At 43.3% G+C, this 22,104-nt stretch overlaps 1 protein-coding gene across 2 annotated transcripts in view; it reads right to left on the bottom strand.

Moving 5' to 3' along the window:
* The window catches only part of EVA1C (eva-1 homolog C), a 44,871-nt gene extending 33,244 nt beyond the window's left edge, over window positions 1-11,627 (bottom strand). The window contains exon 1 of one of the 2 annotated variants that reach the window (XM_068144511.1): window positions 11,116-11,627. In XM_068144511.1, the coding sequence (XP_068000612.1) occupies window positions 11,116-11,242 (127 nt within the window). In that variant the 5' untranslated portion in view covers window positions 11,243-11,627. The remainder of the gene's footprint in view (window positions 1-11,115) is intronic. The other variant, XM_068144510.1, reaches the window with a different exon arrangement.
* Between the last annotated feature and the right edge of the window lie 10,477 nt (window positions 11,628-22,104).

Genomic DNA, 22,104 nt, shown 5'->3' with positions numbered 1-22,104 from the left:
AGCATGTCTCCTATGAAGACAGGCTGGGAGAGTTGGAGTTGTTCAGCCTGGAGAAGAGTCCCCATCCCTGTAGGTGCTCAAGAGGGGATTGGACGTGGCACTTGAAGCCATGGTTTAGTTAGTCATGAGGTGTTGGGTGACAGGTTGGACTTGATGATCTCTGTGGTCTTTTCCAACCTTATTGATTCTATGATTCTATGATTCTATATAAAATTCCTTAGATGGCTCAGTATTGAAAACCACATATTGGGGGGTTTCTCTTTATTTCATGGGTTGTTCGGTGATGGAAGGGGATGCGGTGTTCAGCTACAGCAGTCGCTTTTTCAAGGGTTATTCTGTGATTAAAAGGGTCGTAAATGTCCTCTCTATTTCTTCAAAAATGACAAATGTCATTCTTTATAACAGTATGAAAGTTAATAAGATAATTTTTAAAATCAAAAAGTCAGCTACTGTGAAAATCATCTAGGTTAGACAAACTTGGCAATACTGCAGTGTCCCAATAGTATCTCTGTGCCTCTGTGTGAAAGCCCCCCTAGAAGCTTTCCCATTTATACAAGACACACATTCATAAGCAATGTATGGGGTGCTCTGCATACAAAATCATGTACAAGACGTTACAGACCGGCTCAGAAGTTAAGCCTGAATCATACAGCAATAAACAGATCCCATTGATTTGGAGGCCAGAAGGTGTCATCCCACCCAACTGTCTGCATAACCCAGACTACTCACCCATTGTAACTCTTTACTGAGACTCAAAACACCAATGCAGAATCCAGGCATAATCCTTTCTCCCAGAATTAGCCAAATTAGTCACAGCATCTACTGTGTTGACAAAGAACTTGAACTGAAAAAACACAGCACCACAAAAACACACAAAACACTGAGGCTGAGCAGCTGAACAAAGCTTTAAGCCTTGCTGGTCACTTCTTGTTGCAAAGGGGGGACCAATAAACTGTAATTAACAATGACAGACAAAAATAACTGGCCTAAGAGAGTAAAGGTTGTGAATAGATACCTCTTTACATGAAACAGAGCACTTAAAAGGTTATAGTTTTCATACTCAACATATGCTTCGGGTGTAATTGCTTTCCGTAGCAACAATAACAGTAAGTAATGAACCTGAAGGTATGAAAATCCAGATTTTCTTTTCTCTCTTGAGAGCACTGAAAATCTGGGAACTTAGAAAGTTTCAGTTTACCAAAAAGCCTAGAAGTGGTCAGACAAAAGATGTGTTACATCTCCCATACATGGCAGAAGTCACTACGGGGCAAGCAGATTTGCTGGATTCGTTTCTTACGTTGGAAGACGCTATTACAAGACCTTAAGGCCCTTTTCAGTTGTCATCATTAGAGTAAAAAAAGAAATGTGTATATTCTGTCCAGCCTCACGGCACTGGCACACAGCTCACCATATGGAAAAACCACAGTGAACAGCATTTCAAGCTGTGAGTCTAATGCCTACCACATATTAAAAGCAATCTTAGCCTTGGCTGCTGTAGCGTCTTTTTGGCAAGGGAGCAGCTTTGCAAGGCAGTATTTTTAGAGCCTGAACCTGTGTAGCACACAGCCTCTGAGGAGCCTCAGAAATGGGCTTTCATATACAGATTTAGTAGTATTAGCTCTTGTGCATAGCTCAATCTAACTTAATTAGCACAGCAATTTGGTAGCTTGTTCTAAAGACATACAAACCCATTTTAGACCAAACCAGATTGAAATAGCATAGATGTTGCTGTGAGAGTCCCAGAAGGCTAATCCATTCACTCAATTTGCATCAGCTCTCGCAGTTTTGTGAAGAATTGTGCCAACAGTCATTATAAATACACAAGCAAGATTGGCACGTTTGAAGGAAGAGATCTCATGCAGTGATAACAGAACTGTTGATAAACTCCACTACAAACACCATTAGAAGCATCAATCTGATGTTTATTGGTATTTGAGATCCAGCTGCTACTTTCCCAGCAATATTTTCTACATTGTTTCATGAAGGAAGCACTGAAAGTTAAACCCTGTGTTTCCCACCTCATCTCCTCTGCCATACCCTCCACTGGTCTTTAGAGGCAGCTGTGCCACAGACCATGCTGTTCAGGGTTACTGCATAATCAGTTTTCAGAGCAAGGCTCTGTGTGTGAATATCACAGAAGCAAGGATCTGCATCTTATAATTCTCTTTAGTCTCTTACTTCAGTTGTATGCAAGTTCTTTCTGCAGAAATTAGTAATCATGACAGAGGGGAAATTGTTATCCAAGAAAGAGACTGTTTCTAAAATTCACACTATTTCTTACCCTATCATTTTATTCTGTTTCATCCAAGTGCATTGTAAGCACACTGTTTGAGTCATTGTAGCCAGACTTGGTCTTACTTACAGTCTTTTATCAGCAAGAAATACACTTAGGCAGAAGTATTGTTTGTTCTTCTCACTGTTCTGAAACAAGCATAACAGCTTCACTAGGCAGATAGGTATAAAAACCCCATGCTTGCTTAATACACACTTCCTTGCACAGTCAGTAATTTGACTTAATTTCCCTCCATAACTTGGTTGTGTTTTTTTCAGTGTGCCTTTTTCCCACTGTTCCTCTCAATACTTATACTCTTTACAAGTGATTGCTACCCTACTAACATCATCTTTTTGCTGGATGGCATGACACGATGGTTTACTCTGAAAATAAAATCATTTTTGTATAAACACTCTATTTTTTATATTCTATACACTTTTCTGATGTGGGGATAGATGTGCATTTGGAAAAACCAATGGTAATCTAGTTTCACTGACCATAGTGACCGTAAATAAACTTGATTTCTAAATGAGTTTGGTTGGAGAGCACACAAAGCTGTAGATTTTCTGAAAGTAAGTCCTTTAAAGTTGCCTGCTAGCCATTTCTGCTAACGATTTCTAAAGGAGAGGAAGCTTACAAGATCGCGATCTCTGCCCATCTGCCATTCCCTTACTCAAAAACTGTTAAGCTCAATGGCCAGTTTCAAACCAATGGAGTACAGGGATCAAAGAAACAAAGTTCCTACAAGTTTCACAAAAAATTGAAGTCTGAGATGACAAGTCAGAGTAAGAACTGACAATTAATTGACTAATGCTAAAAGTCACCTAGCTGCTGAAGAGACAGCATATTCCGGACAGCTAATCAGCCTGCTGCTAATGAAGCAACTTGTTTTCACCGGCCTACAATGACAGATGAAAGCTTAAGCCTTCAATAAGAAAATGCTTAAATTAAAAGCAAAAGTGCTTTTGGGATAGCATGGCAATTAAAGTAGGCATGAGTGATGAAGATGCCAGTCAGGTTTTCCAGGGACTGTTTTATCAGTGTGTGCTTTCCCAAGGAAATTGTCTTATTTCCCCCTCACAGTCATACCCCATGGGTCATAATCATCTTACTGAACCTAACTCTAAATCTGAAGGTCAAATTAAGTAACTGCTTCATTTCACTTAAGCCAGAGGAAAAGACCCAGGTAACCAGCAGACAGTTAATCACAAAACTACATTCAAACTCTAGTATGTGAACAGGGTTTATTCAGCCAGTGGCAGCACATTGCAAGAAACCAGCCCATGAGCTACTTTTAGAAATACAAAACCAAGACATCACAAAGAAAGTACAGACCTCCTCTAACTTCTTGTGTCATATCCAATGGGCATTTTTTCTCCAAGAACCACATAAGCTCTTTAGATCCATGCCACTCCTCTCAGACTTCCACTTATGTGAGAAATTTGTGTAGAGTGGAAAAATCCATGAATCCGGTATTGGAAGACCAGGTGCCTATTCTCTCATACCCTTCCACAGCTGTTCTCCCTTTCCTTCATGTCTAGTGTTTCATATTCCCTTGTGCTGTTCCCTAGGAGTGATGCTTTTTTTCCCCCCATTGTATCCAAATGGCTTTCTGAGGAAACTGGCGAGATCTCTGTTTATTTCCTTCTTCTCGCTCACTTTCTCTTTTTATTTCCTTCTTCCTTTCTTGCATTAGGAAGAGGTAAACTATTACTGATGCCCAAAGATTTTGATCTGTAATAAACTCTACACTACAGTCAGTTATAATCCCCTCAGCTACTCCATTAAGCCATAGGGGAAAACACTTGGCCTGGAACTTACTATAGGAACTATTTCAGTAGAAAAGGAAGATTTTCTCCCTTCTACCCTAACATGCTGGCAAGAGGTACAAGATTGTTAAGGGAGACTGTGAGGATCTTTACTGCCCTTGTCAAAAAGTCATTTTGATTTGAGACAGAGTAGCCTCTTCTAGTGCCACTAACAAGAAGTCACAAGAGAAAGGCTCAGCAAGTGACAAGTGCTTCTGGAGACAGGAGGAGAGAATCATAATGCCCAAGAGACATCAAAGTTATAACCTTCCCAAAGACTGCAAGTAGCAGAATCTCAGGGACTAGAGGAAAACATATCTTTGAAAACTTGGGTTCATGAACTTGAACCTTCATTCAGACTTGAGGAGAGGGGGAGCCTCTTCATTGCCAGCTACTCAGAAAACAAAATAGAGGTTTCATGTTGCATTCAGAAATCTGACTCAAACTTTGCTGCTTTTTTGCCTTTTTTTTCTGTTCTTGTTGTATTCCTGTTTATATTTGAGACTCAAAAAGAATTAAAATAAATCAGAGATCAGGGAATTTGCCTACTGAATGTCTGTCCTCTGGCAGCTCACAAATCTGCAGTGTTATGGTGGCTTGTAGTACAGTGAGTCCAAGCCAGGGAAGTAAAGCCACCAGCATGACCTTACCCTCATAGCCTGATGATTTACTTTACAGCATTTTGTTGTCCCCAGCTCAGTTTTGGCTTGAAGAAATGAAAAGTTTCAAATTGCAAAGTTATCCTGAAAATATTGTGGTTGTCCTCCTATCCAAGGATAAATACAATGAAGAAAAATAAAAGTTGTGGGTTGAAACCCCCATCCAAAGCCCAGTGAAACCCTTGGGAATCCTTCCAGTGACCATAGGCTTCCAATCAGGTCTTATGAGTGATGCTTTAAAATTCATTCTAAATTAAGAGCCAAATATTGCTGGTATTTAATTTGTTGCCAGAAGCCACACAATAGACCTTTGAAACAAAACTCTCAAAATGCATAGAAATTCAGCAGAAATGACTCACCAGTGCTGAACTATTAAGACACAACCACGCCTTCTTCTGCTCCCTTTAAGACACCGTTGTCTGTGTTTGGTAATATATCAAAATATTTCCATTTTAATTGTAGATTATTGTTGGCAGATGACAGAGTTCTGATAACTGGGGACTACTGAGACAGTGTTTTCTCTGTCTGGGGACACTTGCATCAAAAACTCAGTGTGTATTCGGAACAGGTCTGTACTCCCACTCTCTAATAAAGCTGAGACTGTCTGAAAGCTCTGTCCTACTAAGAAGGGTAGAGCAGCAGGTGGGGTAAGAAGGCAGGGGGAACTAATCTATGCTATTTATTTTGAATAAAAATATCATGTGTCAGGTGCACAGTGGGAACAAAGCGAGTCCCTGCCCCAAAGGTGCAAAAAGCTGAAAGACAAACTCAAACATGTTGGTTCCTGAGCAGTGGAGCTCAGGAACTCAGGTTTCCTATACCTTTTTTTGTCTCCTTTCCCTGCATCTGTTGCACAGGCAGGAGCATCACGCTAACACCTCAAAAGTTGTTCTAAAGAGCAGAGCTTTGAAGAATAGAGTACCACTTCAGGAGAGCTTTTGAAGTAGCATCTTTTCTTGGGGATGCCAATAGGGCCTGTCTCTTTATGCTCACAGAAGGTGTGGGAATTTATTAGGTCCAATGTTTTTACTTCCCTAACAAAGATGATTAAATCTGATCAGTGGAATTCACAGAGAAATATTAGGCAAAATCCACATCTAAAATAGGATTTCATGAGCTATACCTCCTCAGGAAAGCAGAGAGAACTGCAGAGACAGGACTAAAAAAATCTTGGATCTCAGCAGCATGATCTAAACTAAAATGTTGCTTCTGACACACACCTTTTTCTTCCACAAAAGAAATCCCAGACCCAAACCCTCTTCAGACTTTGAAGTTTAACTCCCATATTACTGAAATGAAACATGCTTCTAAAATGAAATGTTTTTCTTTAAATAAAGCAAGCCAAATTTTAATTTGACTTTCACAAGGCAGTATCAAGAAGATGCATCGCTGACATCACTCCTTTTAGCACCTCTTCAAACATCCTGGTTGAAGGACAAGCTCCACTTGCCACAGTGAGTCAACAGAATCCACTCAAGAAAATATATATAGGATTTTATCTGACCAACAGAAACCCAACAAAAAACCCTCTGCATCATTGTGGTTGGTCATGATTGATCCTGCCACATTATCACCAACAAAGCATCTGCTTGAAGCATTTGTTTGCTTTCCTTTTGCCTGGGGGAATCTGGCATGGGTCAATGCCACAGAACTTAATGGAAATTCGTAATGCAGGAAGGCCGCAGAATCAGATTATATTTCTTGGGTGAACTGGCTTGCTTTTTCATTAGAGACATTTGGTTTCTATTGTTGGGTCAGAAGATCAAGTCTATGGAGTTAAAGCAATGCTAGTTCTGTCTGAACTCTTCTGGAAAAAGAAAGAAAAGTTGACACCTGCAGACAAAGATTAAAATGTTCTACCTAAGCAGTAGCTGTTCTTTCTGTTCCCATCCAGAAAGTCATTCTTCAGCCCATTTATCTAATCACAGAGTTACTTCATTTTGGATCTTCAGGTATAGCTACACTTCTCGAAAGCAGCCCAGAAAACCCAGCTGAGGCTAAGACAGAGAAAGGGAGACTGACAATAAAGTGAGCAAAGGAGGCCAGTTCAAGCAAAAAGCCTGAGCTCAAAGTAGCATGTAGGAGAGGAAGAATGGGGTATAAATAAAGGTGAATGTGTGCTCCTCAGCGTTGTCAGAGAGAAGGAATTTGTTCCCAGATGGATAAGAGGTCAGTTAATTTTTGCAACAGGAAAAAGGCAGGAGAAAAAGCAGGACTAGGACAGAGACACAAGGGGAGAGCCAAGCAGTTTTCCTATTGCCAGCAAGGAGAGTTGGGGGACCAGATGAGGGAGCAGTGACTCCTGCTGTTGGGAAGGTACATGTGCCCGAGCAAACCACCAGTCCCAGCAAAAACGATTCTCTCTCAGCTGCAATGTTAGCAGACAGTCAGGCTTTCTATAGCACCAGTGTAAGTATGTTAGTATACAAGTTAAATATAAGTATAGCATGTAAGTTTGCTGGGTTTAGCAGCTCCTTATTTTGCCTGTTTTGGGGAACTGTCATTGAATATAGAGGAGTTGTGAGGACACAGCTCTCAACATGGCCTTGACTTCTTGAAAACTGTCTCTCTTCACTTCTGGCAGTCTCCTGGAAGCCCAGAGTATTTAGGGTTTTGGTTCCCAGAGACAGGAGAATTAGCGAAATTCACAGCAGCCTTCAGTGTCCTGCGCTGGGACCTGATCTGAAATTTGAACTCCGCAAGTGATCACTGAGGAATTAAACTGTGGACATAAATAAATATTCTGGTGAAAAGGTATTTCAGATGTGGTTTGAAGGCATGAGGGAAAGAAAATTCTCGATGTGTAGCAACAAACCAATATGCATGAAGATCTAAGGAAAGAACTGTGGATAAAATCTCTCTTCTGCCAAATCTTCAGCTTTCAGTTTCAAGCTTGGGCATAAACGTTTGTATTTCACTTAAAACAAATAATCACACAGAGGACTGCAGACTTCAGAGCAAACCTTCGCTTTCAATAACCAGTGCAATTAATAAGTATGTTCCTTTTTTGTCACTGGAGTGCTAGAGAAGAATAGATTACACAGATCTTTAAGTATTGTATGTACTAACATCTCAATATATGAGTATTTCCTTCTATTAAAAGGGGAAACTAACTTTGTTTACAGCCATTGAGTCCTCCTCAGAGTTTTATTTAGAATTGCTGTTGGAGTCTTGATTCAGAACATATTTTTCCACTAGAAAATATCGCTTTGCATATGAATTCATTATATGTTATTGCACAGTGAAGAAACCTCTCAAAAACACCCTCACCCAAAAAAAAACTAACAAAAAATCTTTTCCATAGTTAAAAGCTGGACTGAGAAACGTATGAGAACAAGAACCCACAGCTCTGTGTCCTGTAAGGCCAAGAGTAATAACAAGACCACAATAGCGACTGATCTGCAATAACCAAATGAAGAGATTCTACTCATAGCCAGAGCTGCCAACCTCTCTCTCTTAGGAAAAGCGAGGGAAAAATACTGTACCAGTTTCACTGCTTCTATTCTGTGAAGTGATCCATAAAAAATTACCATAGTATTCTAAATAAGGAAGTAAATACAAGTCAAGCATTAAAGGAAAAAAAATAGAGACTAAACCAAAACCCTTCACTATCCATGCACACTGCTCTCCACTCCCCTTTCCATGACATCAAACAGAACCCAAGAGGGGTCATCTTTGTGCTGCTACAAGAAGCAGTTAGGTCTTGCAATTAACAGACAGACTCTGGGCAGGTTAGAATTGCTAGCACAATTTAATACACAAATAAAGAGATCAACAAAGATTACATGTTCTGCTGTTGCAATCAGGCAGCAGTCTGAGAAGCGATTATAGAAAGCTGTCAGAATAGGGAGGGGGTGGGAGAAGGAGAGAGGAGCAGAATTTGGGCTGCTGAGGTAGAGATCTGATGCTGGAAACACAAAGACTGGAAAAAGCAATGACCTACAAAAGTATGCACCTGATAATCTGAGTATAAAAGCCTGAAAGCTGTGAAGAGGAGAAGTTTAAGCAACTGGCCTTCCAATTCTCTGTGTACTGCTAAATTCCCAGTATCACAGCAAATCACGCAGAACACATTCAAGGTGCAGACTTCAGCTCCTTTTGCTATGACATGAGCTTGCACATGGAAACCTCCAACCTGCTGCCTCTAAGCTTTACCCTCAGAAGGGCAGGGTTAGACCTGACCCTTTGCAGAGAAGTGAAAGTGCAGGTGGTGAGCGGAACAGAGGGAGCCAGGTCCCCGCTCCTCATCCCTTGAAACAATCCCCCAGGAGCTGACTGCACCTTGGCAGCTGCAGGGCCCTGCCCCTTTAAACGGAACAGATTTGTTTTCATGCAAATTCAACAGAGCTTATGAAAATCAAGTCGCTGTTCCTGCTTAGGGATGGAGCAAATAAGGAAACTTAGCAACTTTAGAAGCTCAGATTAAGGCTGCTATTACGGAGCTGGTCGTAATTCCTTAACCAGGTATTCGACGGAGTGGGGATGGCACTGCAAGGTGTCATCTTGCATCCACCAGTTACTGGCCCACAACATCCATTTTTGAAGCAGTTTCTTTTAAAAATAATAATTTAAAAAGAAAAAAAAAAGGCCAGAATTTCTTTGGGTCTGGAAACTTCCCAGTCTGGCAAGAATTTTGGAATCTGATTTTTCCTTTCTACTTACTTACCGAATTGCCTGCATGACATAGTTAACATTAATCTCTGGGGTGAGACAGAGATTTTTCCCTTGGTCATTCTACCTATTTGGAAAGTTCAGTGCACTATGAATACTGAATGCAGCTGTACTTCTGAAATGTATCTTGGATAACCTTATCTAAATAGCTTCATTTGAAAAGTGAATGGACTTTTGTGAGAGGAACTTTCTTAGATAAACCAGAGGGAGGGTTTTTTTTTAACTCCGCGGCTATTTGAAAGGGAAAATGCGAACATTTATTTTATTTTCTTGTGGAGAACTAACATGTGATTCCAAAACTAACATCTACAGGCCAGCAGCAGTTAAGCAAAACAAAAAAAAAAGCCACCAAAGAATGAGATAGCAAACATCTAAAAGCCTTTTACATGTGAAAGGCATCTAATAGGGGCAATGTTGTTTACCCAGGTGTATAGTTCCGATCTTTATATTTGGTGGTTGCTTGCTTGGAAATGTTCAGGCTTACAGGAGTTGGACAGGGTAATGAAATCACCAACTGTATTTTCCTATCGCTGAGAAAGTAGTTTCTACAGAACCATCACCAGCTTTTTGTACTCTATTAACATGAACTGTATTCATATGCATAACAACTCATCTGACCTATTAATTATACCCTAATTTTGTTCCGGTGCACTTGACTGACTTTTGAAAAGTTCTGCTCTCTTCAGCAAGGATAAGGGCTGCTTTTTGCCCTAGAGGCAGTTCCTTAAGCCTACAAGTGCCAGGATTATGCTGCGCTCACCGTGAAATAGAAACTATTCTTCTAAGTAACTTTCTAAGAGCAGTGAGATGTTCTGGAGCATAAGAAAAGTTGCAAGAGTGTAGTTTTCTCAAGCAAAAATGAAAGATTGTTTCTTCATTCTGATAGCAACATGTAAATCTTTCCAGGTTCTACAGTGTTTTCATTTTGCACCGGGACAGCACCTTCACAGTGATCACGTACGTGATTTCTGAATGACCGCGAGTGCTTCTGCTCACTTAAAAGAGACTCTCATCATTCCAGCGGTAAGAGGCAAAGCACTCTCCCAGCACAGAGAAGTGAAGCATTTGTTTGCTACTGGAGTTAGAAGCGGCTCACTCAGGGCCCGATTCCAAGTCTCCAGGAGAAAGTGGGAATCTTTCCAGGGACTTCCACGCACTTCTGGTCAGGCCCTGGCTGATTCACGCATAGCTTTCCCATCGCGCAGCTGAGAAGAAACCGACAGTTCAAGCCCTCACGTCCCTTACCACAGGACCCCCTCTGGAAGCCTTTAACCCTCTTTTCCTTCCTCCCTTCCTTCACACGGTGCCGCAGCTACGGCACATCTGAATCATGCACCCGTGCTCCCCTGGGTACAGGCCCACGTCCTAGCCCTGGGACACGACGTGCCTTGAGCTCGCCGCTCAATACGCAGCCTTCCGAATTGTTTCGGGCGGGGTCCGCGAAAGACCGAAGGAGGCGGGCAGCCCCGGTCCTCCCGCGGCCGAGAGCGCCCGGCTCCTCATGCCCGCGCCTGTCCAGGGGTGCAGGGATACGGCGGCTCCCCTCCTGGGGCGCTACGGAGGACGGGCACTCGGATCGTCGCCAGACCTCTGCCCGGCGAGGGGCACAGGTACCCGTCTCCTGCCCCAGCGGCCGCCGCCGTGTCCCAGGTAACCGTTACTCGGTCCCGGCCCTCCCGCCGTCGTCAGCAGGCCCGCCCTGTACCTGAGAAGTCGGCGAGCGCCGCGACCTCGGCGCTGCACACGAGGATCACGCAGGAGAGGAGGCGGAGGAGCCGCCCGGGTTCTACCTGTCTCCGACGTGGGTGCTGCCCCGCATCCCCGTCCCTCATGGTGCGGGAGAGGGCAGCTCGGGGCCGGGGGGGCAGACTCGCCACCTCACATGATGGAGTCTGCCCCGGCTGGCGGCACAGACACCCCCGGTCCTCCGGGAGCCCTCCGCCGCGGGGCAGTGCCGGCTGCCCCGGGACCGCTCGGTCGGCGGGGCGCAAGAGGAGGGCGGAGTAGTCCTGCCCGCGGCCGAGACGGAGACCGCAGCGCAGCCGCCCCACGCCGCGGTGGGAAGGGGTCCGGTCCGGTGTGGACCGTCGCTGCCGCCGTAGGGGAGCCCGAGAGGGCGGCGGGGAAGGAAAGAGGCTTCTCGGCGGCGCCGTGCCTGGCACTGCCCTCAACGCACATCGTGCGGGCCGGGCTGACTCAGACCCGGCTGCACCTCGCCCGCCCTCCCCCGGCTCTCTCCACCCCTCTCCGGAGAGTTCGAGGTCCCGGCACCTCCCTCTTGGAGAAGAGGCATGATTCGCCTTCACGCCCCGTGAGAAGGGCTTTGTTTTTAACTTATTTTTCGCCTTCATTCCTGCTTGGCAAAGGTTGGAGGACTGTCACGGATTTACACGATTCCCCTGACTTATGTGACATTTCCTTGCTCGTACTTTTACCAAGACAGGTACAAGGTGCTCCCCAGCATTCCCTGTTCCCCGCAGCACAACTTCCCTGCTTTTTCTTTTTCTGATCTCTTTGCCCCGCTCCAAGCCTCGTACGTCTCTGGGAGAAATGCTTCTAACAGCTCTGCCTGAGAGGATCTCAGGATGAGAAATTTCAGTGGGCAAACAGCCGTAACGTTAGGAAATAACCCCGACTCTTCCATGTTATAAAAGAAACTTTCCCTTTTTCTGTTTCCTCCCCACCTGTTGTTGCCTCGCATCACCTTACCGCAGCCTTTATAGCTTTAAGACACGTGTAGTTCAGCATAGCTGAGTTTGAAGTGTGTAGGTTTGCTTAAAGCTTTCACTGTAAAGTGAGAAAACATCTTGAAGTTACTTTGAGAGCGTTCAGGTTGCTCCCTGAAATGTTTGCAAGACCGAAAAGTAAACCAGTGGGAAGTTCAAACAAACTGCATTTACAACCTGCTAAGCCACCTTCAAATATAAGGTGGAGCTCCTTTTAAGGTATGAGGGACTAAAGAGAATAAATCAGGACACTCATTTCCTAGTTCCTGTAAGAGCTGCCCTCGGGAAAGAGAGCCTAAAAGCAACACCGGGAACGAGGCACGAAAAGTGTCTTCTGCCCTGGGGTTGAGGCTGGGTGTCAGGAGGGTAGGCAAGAACATCTAGCTGTTTACATCCTGGCATACATGTTCACACTGATCTTTCTCCTGAAAAAAACATGAGTGAGCAGGTGAGAGATGACGGAACCAAATTAATTCCGTTAAATCCGTTCCTCTCCTCCTGTTCCAACTGAAGTTGGATCATGTCCAGATTTGAATTTCCAAACTTTGGCACCTTTTTCTGGAGGTTACACTGAACTTTGACCATGTTTGAATAAGAATCCACTTTCTTTCCTCGCTCGCTCCCTCTACACACAGAACAACAACTGGATAACACATACATTGTAAGTCATGCTTCCTTGGTCTTGGTCAGATAAGAGCAAATCAGGTTTCAAATGAACCTGCCTTAGGTCAGGGACATTCCATCAAGTTTTACTGAACTGAGATAAATGGGATCAAAGATGCCGAAATAACAGAATAAAAGTGGAGTAGCTCTGAAGCATCTGCAACTGCAAACATGGATGGAAAGAGAGAACAATAGGTTTGCCAGGTGTGTGAAGCTCTTATTTCTCGCTGCTTCAGATAAGGACAATGTTTACCTCCAAACTGAACCCGTTACCCTATGCCTTTCAACTGTGATACTGGAAGGAGTCTTGTGGCATCTCCTGCCTACACCTCTAATTTTGTCCTTTGCCATACCTGGCAATTTAATCAGACACTTTCTGCACTTGGTGTCACAGGTCAGTTCCACCAAAGGTAGAAATGAATGCAAGGGTAATGTTGTAAGTAGCACAGATTTTTACCCCTCCATAAAAACAAGCATCTGGGGGCCATACTGTGGGTGATTGTGATGAGGAAGAGAAAGTCTGTGGGGGGTAAGGGCAAGGCAGAGTGGGAGGAGCTAGTTGCTTCCCCTGGTCTTTAACCAGGGGGGTCCTTGTGCTGTTTATTAATTGTAAATACCTGTAAATACTGTATATTTTGTTCATATTCATTGCATTTCGTTGTAGATTGTAATTTTGCTTGTAAATACAGCTTTCATTTGCTTGCAATTGAGCTGATCTGGCAAATTTAATGGGGGGCTAGGGGGCGAATTTTCAATCCACCACATCTAAAAAGGTGCCCAGATGACTATGGAAAACTTACTTGTATACTCTAACTTCATACCTGCCATGTCTACCATAATGACATGTCTACCATAAATTCCAGTGAGTGCAGTAAGATGACCTATGGCTACTGGATGCTAGACCCTCACTCCCTATACAGTCAGTGGAGAGACACCTCATATTCAGGCCACCTGCAAAAGTTCTAACAGGAAGTTCATCACCTCCTTCTCTCTGAATTGCTCACTAATCTCTAGACCATAGGTGTCAGTGATGTAACTCATCTTGCTATGTGTGACTCTGAGTAGCCAATAGATCTGTGAGAAGTACACAATCAATGCAGAAGAATATATGAAATGGCAAAAATCACTGAGAAATATCCTATGCTCATGCTTGAAAGGCTTTGAATAACAAGATCCTATGGGGCTGTTTTCCCAGTGAGAACTTAGGAATCTTCTCTCTCCAGTGAGACAGCATGGTTTTTTCTAACCCTCTGGTATTGCAAGAAACAGACTTTCAATAAAATGACACTGATTATTTTTATTCATTCCTTCCAGCCCAGGGCTACTTCGTTATTCAACATGAACCTAAAATCTGTAATGTTTTTAGTGCCCCCTGTTATTCCCTGTTATGGGTAGTGCTTAAATAGTAAACTTAGAGACAGCAGTGTAAAACACAAAGGTAAGAAGGGAGAAACTATTATTTATCCTGATGTGTTTCTTTGCCATAGCCTTGAAAGCAGCAAAGCTCAGTACTTGGAAGACAATAGAACTAATCTAGACATGTTCAGCATGTAGAATTACAGCATCTCTCAACCTTGGCCTTTCTTAGGAGCAACCAAAGTGAGATTGATTTTTTTTTTTCTTCAAAGAAGAAAATACAAGCCTGTAAGTAAAAATCCAGGTAAGACATCATGCCTGCTTTGGTTTCTCTCTTTCGAGCTTGGGGAGAAAACAAATCATGTCAGTATCCAAAATGGAGGACCTGTGTTGTCGCATGGAAGCTTTTCAAGTGCAAAGCCAAAATCTGAGCTCTTAGGGTTTGGGGTTTTTTTTTTCCTTCAGATTCATTTTTCTCTGAACTTCAACCAAACTGACAATTTGAAACTCATGTCATGGCTGAGTGTTTGGAAATTTAAATAAAACAGTGCTGTCAGTTAGGAGATAAACAAACAGTGTGTAATATTAGAAGACAGTTGTGTTACATGGCCTCAGAAATACATAATCTCAGAAACTCTCTCTCTATACACACACACACACATATATACACACACACACACATAGAATAGAATAGAATAGAATAGAATAGAATAGAATAGAATAGAATAGAATAGAATAGAATAGACCAGGTTGGAAGAGACCTTCAAGATCATCGCGTCCAACCTATCATCCAACACCACCCAACCAACTGAACCATGTAACCAAGCACCCTGTCAAGTCTCCTCCTGAACACCTCCAGTGACGGCGACTCCACCACCTCCGGGCAGTCCATTCCAATGGGCAATCACTCTCTCTGTGTAAAACTTCCTCCTGACCTCCAGCCTGAACCTCCCCTGGCGCAGCCTCAGACTGTGTCCTCTTGTTCTGGTGCTGGCTCCCTGGGAGAAGAGACCAACCTCTGCCTGTTTACATCCCCCCTTCAGGTAGTTGTAGAGAGCAATAAGGTCACCCCTGAGTCTCCTCCTCTCCAGGCTAAGCAGCCCCAGTTCCCTCAGTCTCTCCTCATAGGGCTTGTGTTCCAAGCCCCTCACCAACTTCATTGCCCTTCTCTGGACTTGTTCCAGCAAGTCAACCTCCTTCCTAAACTGAGGGGCCCAGAACTGGACACAGTACTCGAGGTATGGCCTAACCAGTGCCGTGTACAGGGGCAGAATGACCTCCCCCTATAGCTCCTACTGCTTTTTCTTCCTTTTCTCCCTAACAGCTGATACATGTCATGTTCATTCTCTTCTCCCTGAATAAAGTTTCCATGAAGTTCACTAACATTCTGTTTGGCTTTTAGGGGTGTGTGTGTGGGGAAAAAATCTTAAGTACAAAACCCCAGGCTTTTCCCACATTTTAAAATACTTTATAATCCTACTCCCTGACACAAATGCAATCTACAACACAGTTCAAACAAGTGGGCTGCTATCCTCTCTCTGTTTCTATGGAAATGAGTGTCAGTGGTTAAAACAAAGCACAGACTTTAATCACTATACAGCGAGTATTTAAAATAACATAGCACATTTTTCCCAATTCAACCTCTATTTCTATGGATATGAGAATGTAGATAGTGGTAGAGAGGCCTTTCCTGTATTTTTGTGTGTGTGTGTATTATTCTAGATGTGTTTTGGATCCTGTACATTCTGACAGAATGCCACAGATTTTAAGTCCTAACAAGGTTTTCAATCGTGCAGTAATTTGAACTTACGAGGACCAGTTCTGCAAGTCACAGGAAAAATTCTCATGCATCTAAGTGGAAGTTTGAATGAATACAGAGTATAGTACTTCACCCAGCAGGTTTAGGAGGAGAAATACTTGCTATTTTCTGCCTCTTTTTGTGTTTTTGGACTCATTTCAGAAAGAGAAAAGTTAGCTAAATGACTTCTGAGTTTTGTGGTCATAAGCTACATCCTGCATAGTCAGCTCTTGGTCAAACTAATCATAATGAAATAGAAATGAAATAGAATGAAATAGAATAAACCAGGTTGGAAGAGACCTTCAAGATCATTGTGTCCAACCTATCATCCAACACCATCCAACCAACTAAACCATGCAGCCAAGCACCCCGTCAAGTCTCCTCCTGAACACCTCCAATGATGGTGACTCCACCACCTCCCCAGGCAGCCCATTCCATTGGGCAATCACTCTCTCTGTGTAAAACTTCCTCCTAACCTCCAGCCTGAACCTCCCCTGGTGCAGCCTGAGACTGTGTCCTCTTGTTCTGGTGCTGGCTGCCTGGAAGAAGAGACCAACCTCTGCCTGTCTACAACCCCCCTTCAGGTAGTTGTAGAGAGCAATAAGGTCACCCCTGAGTCTCCTCCTCTCCAGGCTAAGCAACCCCAGCTCCCTCAGCCTCTCCTCATAGAGCTTGTGTTCCAAACCCCTCACCAACTTTATTGCCCTTTTCTGGACACACTCCAGCAAGTCAACATCCTTCCTAAACTGAGGGGCCCAGAACTGGACACAGGACTCGAGGTGTGGCCTAACCAGTGCAGTGTACAGGGGCAGAATGACCTCCCTGCTCCTGCTGGCCACACTGTTCCTGATGCAGGCCAGGATTCCATTGGCCCTCTTGGTGCCTAGGCACACTGCAGGCTCATGTCCAGCCTACCATCGACCAGCACCCCCAGGTCCCTCTCTGCCTGGCTGCTCTCCAGCCACTCTGTCCCTAGCCTGTAGCACTGCATGGGGTTGTTGTGGCCGATGTGCAGAACCCAGTACTTGGATGTGTTCAATCTCATGCCATGGAGACCCCGACCATTTCACAAACAGAGAGGATGTAACACAGAGAGTTTGTAAAATTAATCTCCTTGTATTTCATTCCATTGTAAAATTAATCTCCTTGTATTTCATTCCACCTGAATGAATTCTTATTCCAGCTTCCTGACCATGTGCAGCAGGAAGGCCACTGCTCATCAGCCTTAATGCTGCTGATCTTACTGGCAGCTTTCCTGTATACAGATTATCTTTTCTAGCAGTACACTTGGACACTTGTATAGACATGAATTAAGAGGCAAGCCCTATCTTACAGCGTTTGCTGCTGGAAACAAGAGAAAAAAGATCTAAGTTGAAGGAAGAACAAACACATCAAAAAAGTTCTGGCTTTGTTGTTGCCCTCTTAAAGCACGTAAGTCATCCCTGGTCACTTCCTGACATGGCCCTTCATAGATGGACTGGAGAAGGCTATGTGTCTTGCCTTTCAGTTTAGGAAGGACATTAGGACAGAGCTGCTGGGCTGGACCACAGCCTTGGAAAGCAGCCTGTTTACTTGTGAAAGTGCCTTATTAAGAGTTTATGAGCCTGCCTTTGGGCCAGTTGTTGTCACTGTTTCTCCTTTAATATGTATTTAGGTTAAGATTTTCCAAAATGACTAATGATTTTGTGTACTTGGAGTTCAAGACTGCAGCTTTTTAAAGCCACAGAATTGATGTCAAAGCACTGAAAAAAGTGTTGACTTTTCCAAAAGCCTTGGAAAAGGTATTAGGCAATTTAGGTACGCAAAGGCATGCAATACTGACAGCATTTCAAGAGTATCAGTATCTAATCAGCGACAGTTTTGAGATCCAGACCTCACATTAATTCAACCTAAGCTCTCCAAAATTAGAAGCAAATGACAAAAGTTTAAAATAACATTGCCTTGTTTCTAAAAGCTTGGTTTTCTTCTCAGTACTGTAAGGGTTTCATGGTAAATTCTGAAGAGCTGCTCAGTGACTATGTTCAACTAATTCAGGCTTGATGATGGTTGAAGATTCTTCCATGTATAGGTGTGAAGGATTTCAGTATGCATGGAAGATTCCCTTTTTTCTGCCCCTGAATGTAAGTGTCCCATAGTGCCAAAGGCCCTGTTCTGTACATGAAATTAAAGAATTTACTTGGTTTATCACAAGTAGATATCCATCTTATACTTCCTCTAGCTCTTCCCAGCCTGATCATTGTCCTCTTCCCTTCTTTTCTGATCTTTCCATCCATCTGCAGCATCTGGGCAAGCAGCCTGACTCCTGACTCAATACCATGCTCTGGCTCAAAACCCTGGTGCTAATGCATGTTGGTACTGCTGACTCTGCAGGCAAGTTAGGTCCTTTGATATTGATAGGGCTCTAGTGTAATGGTAGGGAAGATAAACTGTCATTAGCCAGGTTTTAAAATGCACTCCCTTAGCTATTCAGAGAAGTGCTGCTCTAGCTGAAATAACAAAGAGTCTGGAAGATGAGGAGGCAGGGTGAGTTTATTTTTCAGCATCAGGAGCAAAAAGACTTGTGGTTTTACTAAATTGGTCTGACTGCTTATGCCAGAGCTGTACTGGCACTGCAGCGCAGTTTCACAAGGTTAATTGCCTTAGCCCAGCCTGCCTGCTCAGTTCCTGAGTCCATACACCATTCTTGTGCATCGTTCAGGCCATTCTTTTCTCAGTTTCTGTAATTCAAGCTCTGCAATGTCTGCATCTCCAACTCTGTGAGCTGACACTGAGCACAAGACATGTGATGACAAGGAAGTGATAGTGTCGGGATGTCTTGGGAATATTACCTTCTTGTGAGGCTATGTTGAGGAAGCAGTCCTGACACGTATGGCAGCATCCAAGCTCTCTCCCTCTGTGATTCCATGCATCAGATAGGAAAAGCTGGAAAGCAGAAAGACCTGACAAACAGCTCTATCACATAGAGGAACTTTTTTGGGGGAAAAAAGGATGGAAACTTCTGCAGAATAAATCTGTAAACCATAAAAGAACATTGAGAACAGCAGTTTTAAAAATAAGATTTTGGAGGAAATTTAGCCTCTCTGAATGCTCTTTACAATTAATTTAAAGATCAAATGAAAAATGTATGATAAGAAACTACAGCATTTCCTACATGCTCTGGACCAAAGGTAGTGTGGAGTAGAGGATCACACATCATGTGTGGCCATTAAGTGATACTGTCACCAAGAGCAGCAGTGGTACAGCGGTACTATAACTGGCAGGGATTCCACTAAACCAAACATCAGTGGTTTTAAAGGACAAGTCTGGTCTGGGTTTAGTACAGGCAGTATAGATCTGTTCAGGTGTGGGTCTATCAGCAGCTCTACTTGTAGGGAGAGTTGTTCAGTTTGTAGGGATAGTTGTTCAGCTGTAGTGTGAGGTTGCAGGCCATGAAATCAGAATGAGTTTGGTAAAGGTCATCAGGACTAGGTGGCTAGGGAATGATGTAAAATCATACCAACAGACTTAAGCTTGAGGGCTGGCACAGCAAATACTGCTGATGTACAGCTAAAGGCTAGAGACAGAGGCTGGATGAGCAGGACAGGAGTGTTTATGGCTGAAATCAGAAGGTAGGCTTTGATAAATCAAAAAGTAAGAACCGACCTAACTTACCAAATCAGATTTTGTCTTTAGTCATTGCATGATTAAAAATCCCAGAGCAAGGAATAATGTTCAAGTGTGGGAGGCAAAGGCATTTGCATTAGGCAGGACTGGGGCTTTTTGCTTTTGATACTGCTCAAGCCAGTAAAGACTTCAGAAGTCAGATTACAGTTGGCGCAGGAAAGGGTCACTTGGCTCTCCTGGTATCTGTAACTGTTTGCTGAACAAGGCTGAGAGCTAAGGTTCATGAAAGAGACTGGGAATTATTTTTCAGACTTGCAAAAGCCAAAGGGGCAGTGTGTATCTTGGATCTGATTGTGTGTTCATCTGGCAAGAATCACAGAATTAAATTTCAATTTACTGAAAACTGGGCAGCTCAGAAATTAATGCTCGACTCATTTACTGCTTACATCTGGTAAATGTGCAGGCACAACAGAGCAGATGAACTTTGTCTGAGCTTGATGTCTCATTCTTTAATTGGGCCTTCACGAATGTAGCTTGCCAAAAAACATACTTGGGGGAGGAAAATTGTCATAGATGTAATAGAGAAAGAAAAGGACATAGGCTTCAAAGGAGACTACAGCAAGAACACAGAAGTAATCTGGCTTGAAGTGAAACTAACAGTCCCCATCATCCTCCTTAAGGCCTATGACAGCTGTTCAGGCAGGGAGGGGAAAGAATAATTGAATTTAAAGTTGCAATTAAAATATTTGTCACCAGTATTTTTCAGTAATATTTTTATACTAGATATTCTATGAAACAGGGTGTGATGATAGTGACCAGGCCTGTAAGTCTGACAACTATGACTTTCATCTGGAAGACATCAGCACAAGCACTTTGAGCCTTTTTAAAGCTGTGTTTAGTTGTTTGGGGTTTTTGGCTGGTTTTGTTTTGTCCCCTTCCCTTTTCCCTTTCCCTTCCCCTTCCCCTTTCCCCTTTCCCTTCCCTTCCCTTTCCCCTTCCCCTTTCCCCTTTCCCTTCCCTTTCCCCTTCCCCTTTCCCCTTTCCCTTCCCCTTTCCCCTCCCCTTTCCCCTTTCCCTTCCTTTCCCCTTCCCCTTCCCCTTCCCCTTCCCCTTCCCCTTCCCCTTCCCCTTCCCCTTCCCCTTCCCCTTCCCCTTCCCCTTCCCCTTTCCCCTTCCCCTCTTCCCCTTCCCCTTCCCCTTCCCCTTCCCCTTTCCCTTCCCCTTCCCCTTTCCCTTCCCCTTTCTCTTTCTCTTCCCCTTCCCCTTCCCCTTCCCCTTCCCCTTCCCCTTCCCCTTCCCCTTCCCCTTCCCCTTCCCCTTCCCCTTCCCCTTTCTCTTCCCCTTCCCCTTCCCCTTTCTCTTCCCCTTCCCCTTCTTCCCCTCCCCCTTCCCCTTCTTCCCCTCCCACTTCCCCTTCCCTTGTAAGGTTGAAAAAAAGAATATTCCCAGCATCCAGAACAGCCCATCCATAAAGTTTTATGGAAGAATCAAACAGTCTGTGCCTTTGAACAGAAATTGCTATACTAAGCTGAATTCCAAATGAAACTGCCATCAAAACAAGCAGAAAAATACTTGAAATCTACTGTGTCAAAATTTGAGTCTTTCTGGAAAAATCAGAAATGATTCACAGAGTTTGGAGTATGATGTAGCTATCATCATTAAGATGCTTTTTAACCTTCTTCTACAGTACTGCGAAAACCCTTGTAGCTAGGATCTAGCAATGCATAGTTTCAACCTTTTCTTCGCAGTCTCATGTATTCCTTTTATTTCACTGTTTCGTGCCTTCTAACTTCACCTTCTTCTATTTTCTCCTACCATCTGTTCTCAAAATTTTGCAGCCTCTTCCACCAACAGGAAAGCACTTGTCCATCCCAAATCTTAAAATTGCTGTTAATGTTGCCCTCTTCTGGATCACTTTTTTTTTTTTCAGACAGTGTTTGTCAAAAAACCAGTTTCAACAAAAACTCATGTTAGGAAAACCAGACAAATGTTAGTGTTGCTTTTATTTATTGCTTGCAAAAAGGAAAAATAATCTATTGTGGATAGATCTCTAAGTTGATTTTGATTTTCCCTTGCTGACACAGATGTCTCCTTAATCTTCCACAACTGTTTCAAACTGTTAGGTTTTTCACATCTAACAATCTGTTGGAACAAGATTTCTTCCCTTCCTCCCTACCCCTGTGTTTCTCCTGAAATAACTCCTGCTGAAAGCAAACCTTCTGGTTTTGATTTAGTTCTGGAGAACAATGTATTTGGCCAACTTTGACTAATGTGTTTCATAGGCTGACAGGCAACCATTACCCATCTATCATGTCTAATTTGTTTGTAATTAATTGTTACTGCTTATATAAGACATTTCACTAGCAAATTTTAAAGTGTAATGGAAGCATGGCCTGTTAATTGGAAAGCAGTTTGTGACTATTGCTTCTGCAAATGATAATAATTTTATCTTTTACCTAGTATCTTTAGTTCTGTCTGCTTCCTGCCACTCCATGCTTTCCCCTTCCACTCCGAAGTTTGCGTCTCCTTAGTTCAGGACTGGGGAGGA

Source organism: Melanerpes formicivorus, unplaced genomic scaffold, assembly GCF_026170545.1.
Source record: "Melanerpes formicivorus ecotype bairdi unplaced genomic scaffold, bMelFor1.0.p_v2 SCAF_11, whole genome shotgun sequence".
Taxonomy (NCBI): domain Eukaryota; kingdom Metazoa; phylum Chordata; class Aves; order Piciformes; family Picidae; genus Melanerpes; species Melanerpes formicivorus.
The sequence above is the reverse complement of the archived record's forward strand: the minus strand, read 5'-3'. Positions and strand labels throughout refer to the sequence as shown.